A 13,239-nucleotide genomic window follows, 5' to 3' on the forward strand; every position below is an offset into this window, starting at 1 on the left:
AGAGAACTTCATGTTGGACTGCAAATTACCCCTAGGTTTCTTTTGTTCTCCACCACCTTGAGTGTGGTGTCACCCAATTGGTATATTATTCTGGGATTACTGCGAGGATTTCATATGCAGTACCTTTCATTTACCAGTGTTAAATCCCGATTGCCACTTCTCAGCCCAACTGCCTAATTTACCTACCTTTTATCATCTGCACTTGATATGCTTTCATCAATATCATTAATAAATGTGATAAACAGCACTGAACCCTGAGGGACTCTGCTAATGACATTAGTCCAAGAAGAGCAGTGCTCATTTCATAGCAATAAGGTATCCAATATCACACTCCAATTGTTGAAGGCATGCAAGTTTTCCAATTGATGTTTTTCTCGCTGTTAGTCAAGGTTAATATGGTAGATATTATTCAAATTATAAAGGACAAAAATATGGCAAAAGTGCTGCAGAGGTGTTTTATTTTCAAAAAATAATTAAAAATATTTGTTTTTAATTAAAAAAATAATGAATTTTTCAAACTTAAAAATAAAGCCCGAATCAAAAAGGAAGCAATTTTGAATTATTTCTTGCCGATTTTTAAGGTTATAAACAGAGTAACATTTTACCCCATTAACCAAATGGACTTCATTTTACTCAACAACAACAAAAAAAAAAATCACAAACTGCAAGAGAAACAAACAAAATGTTACTCAATTCAAGGAAAACACTTTAATATATAAATAAATTTTTATTGTACTAACGATACAATGCCAATATCATATTTTGAAATAATCACATTTTAATGGCTTCGAACTTCTAATCCAGCACTTTGGATTCAAAATCAACATCAAACAATTATTATGGGAGTCAAATATTTATTTTTTAACAAATTTTGATTGGTTATAACAGAAAACACATTACAGTAACCAATTATATTTTTGCAATGCACTGTCCTATCTTCTGCAGGGATAAAGTCAATATATATTTTTCATATACTTATTTTCTAAAATAAATATCTCTAAATTTAAATGTAACTTCACATAATGGATTCTGCAGATATATCAATACAAAATGCAAAGCAAAGTTATGTTCACAGAAGCTTTTCTGCTACATAGTATATTTTCAACTTAAGTATGCAAAATTCAAAATAATGTTTTCACTTCCTTGGCTGATGAATGACATGCTTAATTGGCAGAGGTCTATACTGGTGTAATGGCACTGGCTTTACATGAAATGCTTGAAGTGCTTTGGCTGGAAAATTTGAATATCCCTAGAAGTAAAACACATCTAAATTATATAATAATATAGTAAAAATGCCAAAATATTAAAAATGCATGAGCAAGACATATGTTTGTGGGTTTAAACTTGCCAAACTTCCCCTCCCCACTTAGTTTAACATAAAAATTCACAGCTGTGAAAATACGTTTGAGTTGATATACATGGTTTGATAACTAAGTTCCAGGATAGGGTTAATTTTAAGAAAACCAAATCTCAGGATGATAAAAAAAAAGTCAATATTTTTAACAGTAATCAACCTTGAGCAGTTACACATTTATCACATCACTCAGAATTATGGAAACATTTTTTAAATGCATCTGAAGTAACCAGTACCATTTCCTTTGTTATATTTCTTTTAATGTCCTCTATATAAACAAATTGTCCTTTTGCTGGGGATTTGTTTTGGGAAATAAGTAGTGGTCTGGCTAAATATGATTAATGATAATACCCTGGTTAAATAACTGGTTATGTAAGCTCTTCTGATCTACATGGTCATGATCAAATACTCGTTCCAGCAACGCTACATCCTTCCTAAAATGAGGCCTCCAGACCTGTACACAGTACTCTAGATGTGGCCTGACCTTTGCCTTGTATAATGGGATAATCACCTCCCTGTCCCTGCTAGCAAAATTCCTATATATATCATTGAAAAGACTCCATGACCTGCCCTGGCAGCTCTGCACTGCTCAGCGAACTTCATATTTGACTGCACAATTACCCCCAGGTCTTTTTGACTTTCCACTTCCCTGAGTGTAGTACCACACAGTTGGTACATTTCTCTTCAGTTATTGCTACCTATATGCAGTACTTTGCATTTGTCAATATTAAACTCCAGTTGCCACTTCTCAGCCAATTTAACTAGAACCAGTTGGAGTAACATACTGTCGTGAACAACCCTGCCAACCTTTGTATCATATGCAAACTTGAATATTAAATCTGATACACCTTCATCAATATCACTGATAAATATATAAAACAACAATGGGCCGAACCCTGGGGAACTCCACTAATAACATTTGTCCATGAAGAGCAGTGTCCATTGATTACCACTCTCTGTCGTCTCCCACTCAACCATCCTTTTATCCATTGTAGCAACTTACCCTTAATGCCATATATCTCCAATTTGTACAGCAGTCTTCCATGTGCAACAGTATCAAAATCTTTCCTGAAATCCAAGTATGTGATATCAAAATTATTTTTGGCATTCAGTTCCTTGGTGACCACATCATAGTATACGATCAAATTGGTCGGACAAGACCTCCCTTTAACAAACACATGCTGTGTCTTAACTATTACTGCAGTCTTGTCTAGATGATCCCGCAAAACTTCTTTAACCATTATTTTCCATGGAACACAAGTTAAACTAACAGGTCTATAGTTACTTGTGTCACCTTTTGAACCCCCCTTTATGAATTGGGGATACATTTGCACACCTCCAAGCGCCTCCGTAGCCAGGTGGGAAGGAGCAGCAGTGCGTAGCACACGCTTCTTGACCGGGGTTCGAGCCAGTCACCACCAAATACGGAAGATGCGGAAAGGTCACCGCATATTCCGGAGCAATATGGCCTTAGTTGCTAATGCTCCTAAAAACCAAATAACAGCACACCTCCAGTCCATGGGGACCTCCCCTAAGTACAAGGAAGCTTTCATAATTATGGCTAAGGGTTTGCTTACTTCCTTTGCTGCCTCCTTTAATATAACTGGATAGATCCCATCCACCCCCATGTGCCTTTTTTATGTTTAACTTCAACAATTTCCTTCCACTTTGCCCTCAGTTATAACAAAATCACTTAGCTCCCTGTAGAGTTTGATAAACTTTTGGTATTCCCCTCTTTGAATAACTCCTCATGTGTGAATGTAGATGCAAAACACTCATTCAGGTTATCAGCTATCTCAGCATGATCATCAATAGTCAACCCATCTATGTTAAGTGGTTCAATCTGATTCATCCCTTTCCTTCTAGAGTTTACATAAGTAAAGAACTCTGCTGTTTTTCTTTGCATCCTTTGCCAAGGATTTCTCGTAATCTGCCTTCACCTGCCTAACCTCCTTTGTGACTTGATTACAGACTAGTTTATATCTGCTATAGGCTTCTGTGTTACCCGATACTTTACATGCATCCCACAAATTTTTCTTCTCTGCCACGAGCCTCATTAGTTCATCTGACATCCATTTAGGCCTAAACCTTGAACAGTATTTCTTAGAATGAAAAGCATAGTAGCTTCCAAAATTAAGTCCCTGAAGGCTTCCCATTTAGGATTCAACATTGGAAACATCAGTTGATCCCACTGTATAGAATTTAAAAACTGTCTGAGACCTCTGTAGTCACCTTTACGAAAGCAAAAGCCTTTAGCCTTGATGGTAGTTACATCTTTAAGTAATTCCCACATCAGTACATTGTGATCACTGTCACTCAGTGGTTCCTTTATCTGCAAATTCTTAATGCATGAATAATCACTGCTGATAATCAGATCAAGAATACTACTCCCTCTGGTTGCCTCTCGAACATGTTGCTGTAGAAAACAGTCATCCAATAAATCCACAAAAGTCTTGCTAGTGTGTGAGTGACCAACTCACAAGTTCCAGTAAATAGCTGGAAAGTCAAAATCCCCATTATAAGACATTCCGATTTACTGGCCCACTATTTCTCTGCAGAATTGCTCATTATACTCATCAGATTCATTGGGCCTATAACACACACCTACTCTCATTTTTCCTTTCCCAGTGCTTATGTCACACCAAACAGACTCAACATTGCATTGTCCACCAACATCAATTGGATGCACTTCCTTAGATTTTGTGTTTCTTAACTAACAGCATAACCCCTCCTCCCTTCCCTATCCTTTCTGTACACATTGTACTCCCCAAATTTCAATTCTGCACTGCTTATGTCTGTGTGATACCACGTCTTTGATATCCCAACACTATCTGCCTTTGATGTCTTGACTAGCACTTCAAGCTCATCACATTTATTAACTATACTCCTAGCATTGGTGTACATGCAAGTATACATGCACCTGTTTCTACTCTTAGTTACCCTAACACAGCCCATGTATTTATTTGTTCCACAATGGCTCCCAGCAGTCCTGAAAATCTCCAATGTCTTGCTTTCCAGGCTGCTGCTCATTCTAATAGTAGTGCAAGAATCACTTTTGCCTCTGCCTGCAGCCACTGTTAACCTTTTAGTCTGTGAACCACAACATGCTGCATCACAGCAATGGACTTAGTCCAGGAACTTAATTGTTAATTCTTGTAATAACAGAAATTTGATTTGTTTTTATAACTCTAAAAAAACTTGTGATAATTACAAACAAACATTATACTTTTAATTGTTTTTTTCTCATCCCGAAACGTTTTCATGTTCTGTGTATAGTGAAGCTTCCTGTTCATTATTTTTATAATTTTATTAATCAAAAAGCAAATTACAACATTATATATATATATAGGGTATGGCACTACGAACTAGTGGTTTTTATTTTGCAATATCAGTTGAACAAATTGGCATAACTTTGTCAAGAAAAATCTTTAACGGTAGAAATAATGCAGTTTTGATTATTAAAAACTAAAAGTTCTATTTTCTCGTTATGTTATGCAGCTTTCTAAACTATGCTAAAAATTTTCCATTTCACAAAGTTACAAATTTTTATCAATCACTAATTTGTTGTGGAATCTCTTTTAATTCATCATTTGAAGTTAGTATTGGGGACCTCAGAGGTCATGTAATGTTGGAAAATCTCAAAACAACCCGATTGGGATACACGTTATACTGACTTCTATAAGAGCACAGGGAGTATGGGCTGTTATGAGGTCTTGTTAAAATAAATACTGTTCTCGTCTGGTCTTAATTTCATAACTAAATTTTTTTTAAAAATGTCCGCAAACATGCACGTATAATCCTTCACCGTGTTTTTGATCCTCCTCAAAAAAATGAGGTCCTATGATTCAAATGCTGCAACTCTGCACCTCACTGTAACATCAGGACTCTATAACAATTTTTTATGCAATTCTCCAGGAATTGCATTGAATTTCATAATTTCCCTGTGAATATCACTGAATTAAAAGAGAGGACACCGCAAGAAATCAGACTGAATAATGAAAACTTGTATTGTTAAAAATTTTCACCATAAATTATAATGTGCATAAAAAAGAAGCCTGCAAAATTACCACTTAGTTTTTAAGAACTAAAAATGCATTTTTTATGCTGTTAAAAGTTTTTCCAAAATTTATGCCGGTTTGCTCAACCGATATTGCAAAATAAAAAAACACTAGCTTGCAGTTCTGCACCCAACATTTACCCTCCAAACAGGAATATCAGAAGGGTTTTATATTGATTTAAAAATAACATTACTCTACCTAAGCACTAAATACAGATTTTTTTTTTTTATAATTACAGTGTATTGCTTTGACTGTCTGCAGGTGGCAAATTGCAAATTACCCAGTAATGAAGTTTGAAACATTCACCACAAGAAAACAGATGTATGGAGAGACACAAATCACAACACAGACTAACTGAAACAACTGCAAATACCTTAGAGAGGGATACTGAAGGCAAAGGCTGTTGTCTGTAGTGCACTCTATCTAGTAATGGTATTCACTATATAGTGCAAGGAAGTCACAGGCTTTTGCTGCACTGGCAAAAAAAAAAAAAAAAAAAAAAAAAACCAACCAAGTAGATAAAACACAAATTATATGCTTCCCTCTTCAAACAGTAAGTATCCAGTAGACCTTTGAAATTATTCAAACTGTCAACCTCAACTACCTGCTATAAGGGCAACTTGTTCCAGCTATCAATGACTCGCTGGCTAAAAGAAAACTTCCTATAATCTAATCTAAATCTCAAGCTCTGTAATTTGAATTTATGACCCATAGTTCTGGAATTCTTTAGAACAGTGAGAATTCCACCTTCATTCATTACACTAATCCTTCTCAGAGCCTTATAAACCTCAATCAGGTCTCCTCTGAGGTGCATAGTTGCCAAGCTCTGTAGCCCACATAATCTGAGTCTTTCCTCATACGGCTGTTCTTTTGCCAATTTCATCATTTGAGTTGCCTGTCTGGACCCTTCAAGAAGTTCAATGTCTTTTTTTTTTTTCAGATGAGGTCTCCATATTTGAACACAGTATTCCAAATGTGGTCTTACAACTGCTTTATACAATGGGATTATGATCTATCTCTACAGGGTAGCATTTGATAAATGATCGATAGGACACCATGGCTTTCTTAGCTGCCTGGTTACACTGTTCAGAAAACTTCATATCTGCCCGTATTGTAATTTCCAGATTCCTTTCCTCCTCCACTGTTCTTAATTCAATTTTGTGGGTTGCTATTCCCCATAATAAAAACCAAATACAGGTAACCCTTGTGTAATGCGGAGGTTAGGTTCCAGAAATATCACGTGTTATATGAGGTTCGGGTTTCATACAAAATGTGGGGTTATGTTCTGTAGTGTTTTTTTAATTATAAAAACAACAATGACATTCAACAAAAACATATTTTATTCATTCAAGAATTCATGTAACTAACTATTTAACAAATACATAGCATAAAATTATAAAAATTAGGAATTGTACATAAATTTCATTGCACATAATGTATAAATTTCAAAATTAAAGAAATGGATATTTTAATCGTCATCACTGTCTTCAGAAAAAATATTTCATAGATATTCTTTATTTACGAGTGGCTGGATGTCATTATCACTTGAAATCTCTTCGACATCATTTGTATAATTCTCACTGGGTACTTCAGCTGGTTTTCTTATCAAAAAGTTAGTAATAAGACCTTGCTTACCACTATGCTGCAATTTTTTATTAAGTTCATAATATGGAGCTAAACAACTGTCCAATTGTCTTTTGAATTTTTCCGAGCTCTCTGTTGAGGGATCATTATCATCCTAGATCCGAATCTATCATTTCAGGACCACCTGAAATACTTGCACACAAAAGTCAGACAGTACACTGCATTGGTTACCAGAGTCACTTGCAGAGACTGGGGTCTAGACAGACGGGTGCTACGTCTTTTCTATAAAATCATCTTTACCCCAATAGTCATGTATGCATCTGGCGCGTGGTATCACAAAGCAACACAACTGTTGTCAATAAACGAATCATTGACTCTATTCACCGATCAATTCTTCTGACCATTACTTGAGCTTGCAGTACAGTGAGCACGCATGCCCTGCAAGTCCTTGCTGGTGTCCTTCCACTGGACTTAGAGATCATTCAACGGGGCCTCACGCACCACCTGGACAAGGGTATTCCACAGACATGTTTGGGATTCATCACTGACATCATCAATAGCAAGACTATGGAGAAGAAAAAGCTGCATGCTCACCAGCTGCAGGTGTGGCAGGATAGATGGGCCACCTCACAAAAAGGCGAAATCACCAGAAAGTTTCTGCCCAACATTGGCCGGGTTTTTCCGAACTCCCCACCCTGGTTCTCCCTGGGCCTACAAGTAACATACCTTCTGACAGGACATGGAGCTTTGAATGCAAAGTTATCCCTACTCGGAATACAGGAAGATCTCACCTGCACCTGCGGGGAGCTGGAAAGCTGGCAGCACCTCATGCATGATTGCCAGCTCTATGACAACCTCCGCAGTGCATTCATCACAAAAATACAGTATCTACCATACGGCCAGGAGCACCACATCTCGGACACCAGGGAGGAATATTAGGCTTTCTCCAACTATGCACTGGCCCTGTTCACAAGATGGAGAACTCTTATCGCAGCAAACCGCAACCAACCACTGACACAATAAGGAAATGAACAAACCTCGAAGGCAATCGTCCCACAGAAGACGCCTGGAACCCAATGACCTCCGATGATCAAAGGCACTAAACCCTGAAGTGGATCTAAAGTCAAATCAATGAGAAATTACTCTATAAACAGCAGTGACACAAATACCACATGGATCAGAAATGACACAAGAAAGACCTCACAAACGCCGAGAAGCAAACCCAGACGGGAACCATCCCATGAATGATCATGTTTTGGTCTGATCTGTGTCGGGAACGGACTAGGATCACCAGCAGCTCCGCTGCCAAATGCTATATGGCAATCTGAGTGGGGTACTCTAACCCTATTCATCTTTAATTCCCTATCCCCGGCAGGAGGGAGAGGAGACATACTGTTTCCTCCCTCCCCATCTCTTTGCCTGGTGAGGCATGGGCTTGCCTCACTGACCATCTGGGGTCGCCTTCTCTATTGTCCCTATACTTCTGCCTTTCACCCCCCCAGTCTTCAGCCTCCCCCACTCTACCTGTATACCCTATCCATGGCAGGGGGAGATAACTTTTCTTCGTCTCCCCCACCTGCCATCCAAACTTCCCTCCGGTGTGGCATGGGCATGCCACACTACTCAGCAGGGGTCATCTCCTCTATTGACCCCTTACTTCTACCCCTCAGTATTCAGCCTCCCCTCCCTCCCACTATTATCTTTCATCTAGTGTATAGCCCACACATCTAAATTTAATAACAACAATTTTTCCCGACCTATTAGGCCTTTTAACACAGCTTTCTAGCGTTCAACCCCCAACCAGCGATTTCCTAACAGCAATCTCATTAAGAATTAACGTCAAACGCTTGGATTTTTTTTTTTTTTTTTTTTTTTAGGTCCTAGCCACTGAAATCCCAGGAAACTAGGTGGCAGGATCTGCCAGAGCAATTTGTCATGATTCTGGACACACCCGGCTAGCCTCCATGTGGCGAGGTATGGGCAACGTCGGGCCTCATTAGGGGCCTGGTGGCCAATAAGCTGGACAAACAATGGGCACAACACATCACACTGCACAGACATGGCCTACACACTTTCAAGTCTCTGGCTTGACAGTGTACTGTCCTCATACAGCGAACACACGCGGAGATGGGAGAAATCCCAGGTGCCATCTGACACGAACATACCTTATATCCATAAAATAACTTCCTAACTTTTGTGCCAAATTTAATCCTTCTGCTAATTTCTTTAGAATTTGGTTTGCCGTCTTCTATTAATTGAACTAATTCCTCTTCATTTAAATCTGTTTCTTCATCAATTAATTCACGAATTTCATTTTTAACCATATCGGAAAATCCCTTGCCACCACAAATGTGTGCCAGGTTTGTTATATGACTTAGTTCAGCATCCACAGGAGGTATGAAATTTTGATTAAGGATGACACCAGGCCATATTTCTTTACAGCAACCTTTCAGTGTAGAGGGTTTTAACTCCTTTACACATAGAGAAATAATTTTTACACAATTAAATACTGAAAACTCTTTCCAGATTTGAGGAAGTGTCATGTTTGGATTAGATTCCATTTTTTACAAAATTAATTTGAATGTTTGATGAATATAATACGCTTTAAATGTTAAAATTATCCCTTGATCAAGGGGTTGAATAAGTGACGTTGTATTAGGCGGCAAATAAATTATTTTAATATTCGGATGGGTTACATTTTTTGAGTGCCCTGGAGCGTTATCTAAAATTAGTAAAATTTTAAAGTCGATATTCTTTTTCTTTGTGTATCTTTCTATATCAGACACAAAACAGTTAAAAAACCAATTTTCAAATATGCTAGCTGTAAGCCATGCCTTTTTGTTGGCTTTCCAATAAACAAGGAGGGTGGACTTGTCAATTGCTTTCATAGCACGAGGATTTAAAGATCGGTTAATTAACATTGGTTTTGTCATGTAATCACCTGACGCATTACTACAAAACAGTAGAGTAATTCTGTCTTTAGAAACTTTGAATCCAGGAGCTGTTTTTTCATTTTTCAATATATAAGTGCGTTTTGGCATTTTTTTCCAGTTTCAAATTCGTCTGCATTGAATACCTGGTCAGCACTATATCCACCTTCTTCAATGATTTTTAAAAGTTCTTCGGGGAATTTTCAGGCAGCATCTACATCTGCTGATGCTGATTCTCCTTGGAGCTGAAGATTATGCAAAGAAAATCACTTTTTAAAATTTTCGAACCAGCCCTTACTGGCACAAAATTCATGCTGATAGCTTTCTTCTGAAAAGTCTTGTTCAAGTTCTTTTAAATATTGATAAATTTTGAGGGCTTTTTGTTTAATAAGATTTCCACTAAAAGGCATTTTCTTGTGAGTGAATCTTCAATCCAAAACCATTAGAGATTTCTCCATTTTTTCCATTAAAATATCAAGTACACGAGCAACACGCTTTGCAGTTATCATTGACCCAGCAACAACACTATCTCTGATTTTCTGCTCATTTTGTTTGATTGCACGAATTGTTGATTCATTTAAATTCAAAGTCCTTGCAACAACTCCTTGTTTTTCTCCATTTTTCAACCGATCCAAGATTTTAATTTTTTCTTCAAGAGAAATGAATTTTCTTTTCAATGTTGGGTTTTTTCCTTCTTTTGCAGTTTTGGTGGCCATTACTATAAAAAATAAATTTTTTACATAAATTTTTTTTGCATTAATTACGAATGTAAGTTACCAGAAAAGAAAATGCTCAGCTTAAGATCAACTAATTATGATTTTTAATGTACTTTCCTGGCAGAAACACTTTATACGTTAAACAGTTGATCTTACACAAAAGAAATTGTATGTGCATGCCAAGGGGTATTCCCTGAATAAATTCACTATTTATAACTACTTGAGCAAAAATTAACTCTTCATAAGGTAAAAAATTGGCACTACGCAAAAAAATATGTATGTACTAGTGCGTTTCCCCTTATATAAATTCGGTTCTGGCAACTACACCCATTATATGAGCAGACAAATTTAACGAACATAAAATTTGATTTTTAAGTCGCGTGGTAAAAGTGTGTGAAAAGAAGCGATACAACAATTTGTAGATCGTGTTATATCGAACATGACCGTGTCATACAAAGACAGCCACAATTTATAAACTGCGTTATATCGAAACTGCGTTGTATAGGTACCGCGTTATACGAGGGTTACCTGTACAATAAATTTCATGATTATATTCTAGGCCAGTCATATGCAGATTTGAAGAGTTTAGAAAACAAACTACAAGAATATTACTGTATTTCACAATGGTACATGAATTTGAACATGTATCATGTATATGAGTATAATTTATTTAATAATTATTTATGTGGCAAGATATCTTAATTTGTGTGAAAAGCAACCAAAAATACCCAGAATAATATAAAAATTACAGCTCTAATTAGCTTGAAGTTTTAGACCAACACAAGAACAACTAAACTGTGCTTATTAACAGAAGAAGAGATCACTATGTACTGGACTTGAGGTATCAAGTTCTAAAGTACTATTCATACCTGGAAAATCTAGGACCTTAAGATTCGTTCCAGGAATTTGAATTTATATATGAGAAGGACCCTGTCGAGGGTTCTAAACAATGATCAAAGGTACCAGGCTAAAATGGCTGTAGAGATAATTACATCTTTGCTACTCGCAGAAGTTCCTAAAACAAAGGTATTAAGATGAATTCGATTTCACCAGATTTCAGTTGAGAAATTAGAATCTCTATTTCAGAGACCAAATAACTAAAAAGTTCACTTCCAAAATTTTAAATTAGACATTCCTGATGTAAATGTATTGGAATCAACTTTTTGATCATTCAAGTGATTCTGAAGCTCAGAAAATTGTCTCTGATGCATACTAATGGATTAAATCAAAGCATGTGCAGACAGTCTTTGGTATCAGCAAATATTTTCATTTGCCAATGCTTCCATATTGCAGCCTCAGGTTTTTAATTCTGCCACAATAAAGATCCAATTAACACATTTTCTATAATCACCGATTATTGTTGCAGCATCCATTCTACCATGGTTGGGAGAAATTTTTTTTTATTGCTTATTAGTTATAGCAAATCAATTTATCATTTGTAATTATATTTTTTATTAAAATTCACCAAATCCTTCACTGTTTACAAAAAAAAAAATTAAAAAAAAAAGCTGAAACTCTTGTTGACTCAAAACTAAGTGACACGAATCTCAGTAATGGAAAACATATATATAGGAAACACTTTGATTTTGTACGAGAAAGCATTTTTAGCTACTGCTGAATAGCAATGTCAATTTTATTGTTACTAATTCAGTTACATTTGAAGCTACCAACATAGTAGCCTCAAGTTTCATGCTGCCAATTATGACTGGACTGAGTTGAAAAGATATTAAGAAAAATCTGAGAGCCTCAGGCTGTTCTGGTGCTTTGCTAAATTCATTAGTACACTTACATGTTTAGACAAAATACTTTTATTTTCAGTGGGACATTTTTCTCCCAGTCTAACCTCACTACCAATCTACAGACCTGTCAAATAGCCATAAATTTCTCGCTACAAATCAAAGGTTGAACTGGAACATGAACACACTGTGGATAATATCTGGGCTGTTGCTAAGGTCATAGAACTTTTCTTTCCATTTTAATCTTGGCACTAATTCATTGACGCTGCCTTAAGTGTACTATATGGCATTACAACTGGCATCATGGTACACTACACAAAACATTATGGCAAAAGTGTAAACAGATTTGACAACCACGTTATTAAGTAGATATAAAAAAATATACACTTCTAAAAATTAACTGCAACAATATGAGTACTGGAAAATAGTTCACAGTTCAAATATTCCTTACATTTATTGGAGTTCCAGATATGACCAATGGATGCTTAAACTGCTGCCTGAAAAATAAAAGTTCCCTAATGAGAAAATTATACAAGTAATTTTATTTTTATATATATGCTTTAACAAATTTTTTATAGAATTTATCCTAATATTATATATACTTCTTTCCTCAAAAATTTAAATTGAAAACCTTTGTGCATATCCCATACAAAGATTTGTATGGGATATGCATAAGGATAGCTGATATACATCAAGAAACCAAGATGCCACATTAACAGAAAGTTCAGTAACATATTTTCATATTTCAATTTATATGTGGGTGTAACTGAAACATCCTTGTGTCAGTGTTAGTATATCCTATCACAGATTCGAAATATAGATTGAACACCCTGGTCTGTAATGAATCAGAGAAAGTGACCA

General features: G+C 36.3%; 1 protein-coding gene across 1 annotated transcript in view; it reads right to left on the reverse strand.

The window, feature by feature from the left end:
* Window positions 1-846: 846 nt before the first annotated feature.
* LOC150086667 (uncharacterized) overlaps window positions 847-13,239 on the reverse strand; it is a 54,619-nt gene continuing 42,226 nt past the window's right edge. Inside the window, exons 5-6 of the mRNA XM_090371506.1 lie at window positions 12,830-12,875; window positions 847-1,249 (exon numbers count right to left, since the gene is read on the reverse strand). Of these exons, the coding sequence (XP_090227632.1) occupies window positions 1,136-1,249; window positions 12,830-12,875 (160 nt within the window). The 3' untranslated portion in view covers window positions 847-1,135. The remainder of the gene's footprint in view (window positions 1,250-12,829; window positions 12,876-13,239) is intronic.

Source organism: Mastigoproctus giganteus, chromosome 4 (genome assembly GCF_048544385.1).
Source record: "Mastigoproctus giganteus isolate SK-2022 chromosome 4, ASM4854438v1, whole genome shotgun sequence".
Taxonomy (NCBI): domain Eukaryota; kingdom Metazoa; phylum Arthropoda; class Arachnida; order Uropygi; family Thelyphonidae; genus Mastigoproctus; species Mastigoproctus giganteus.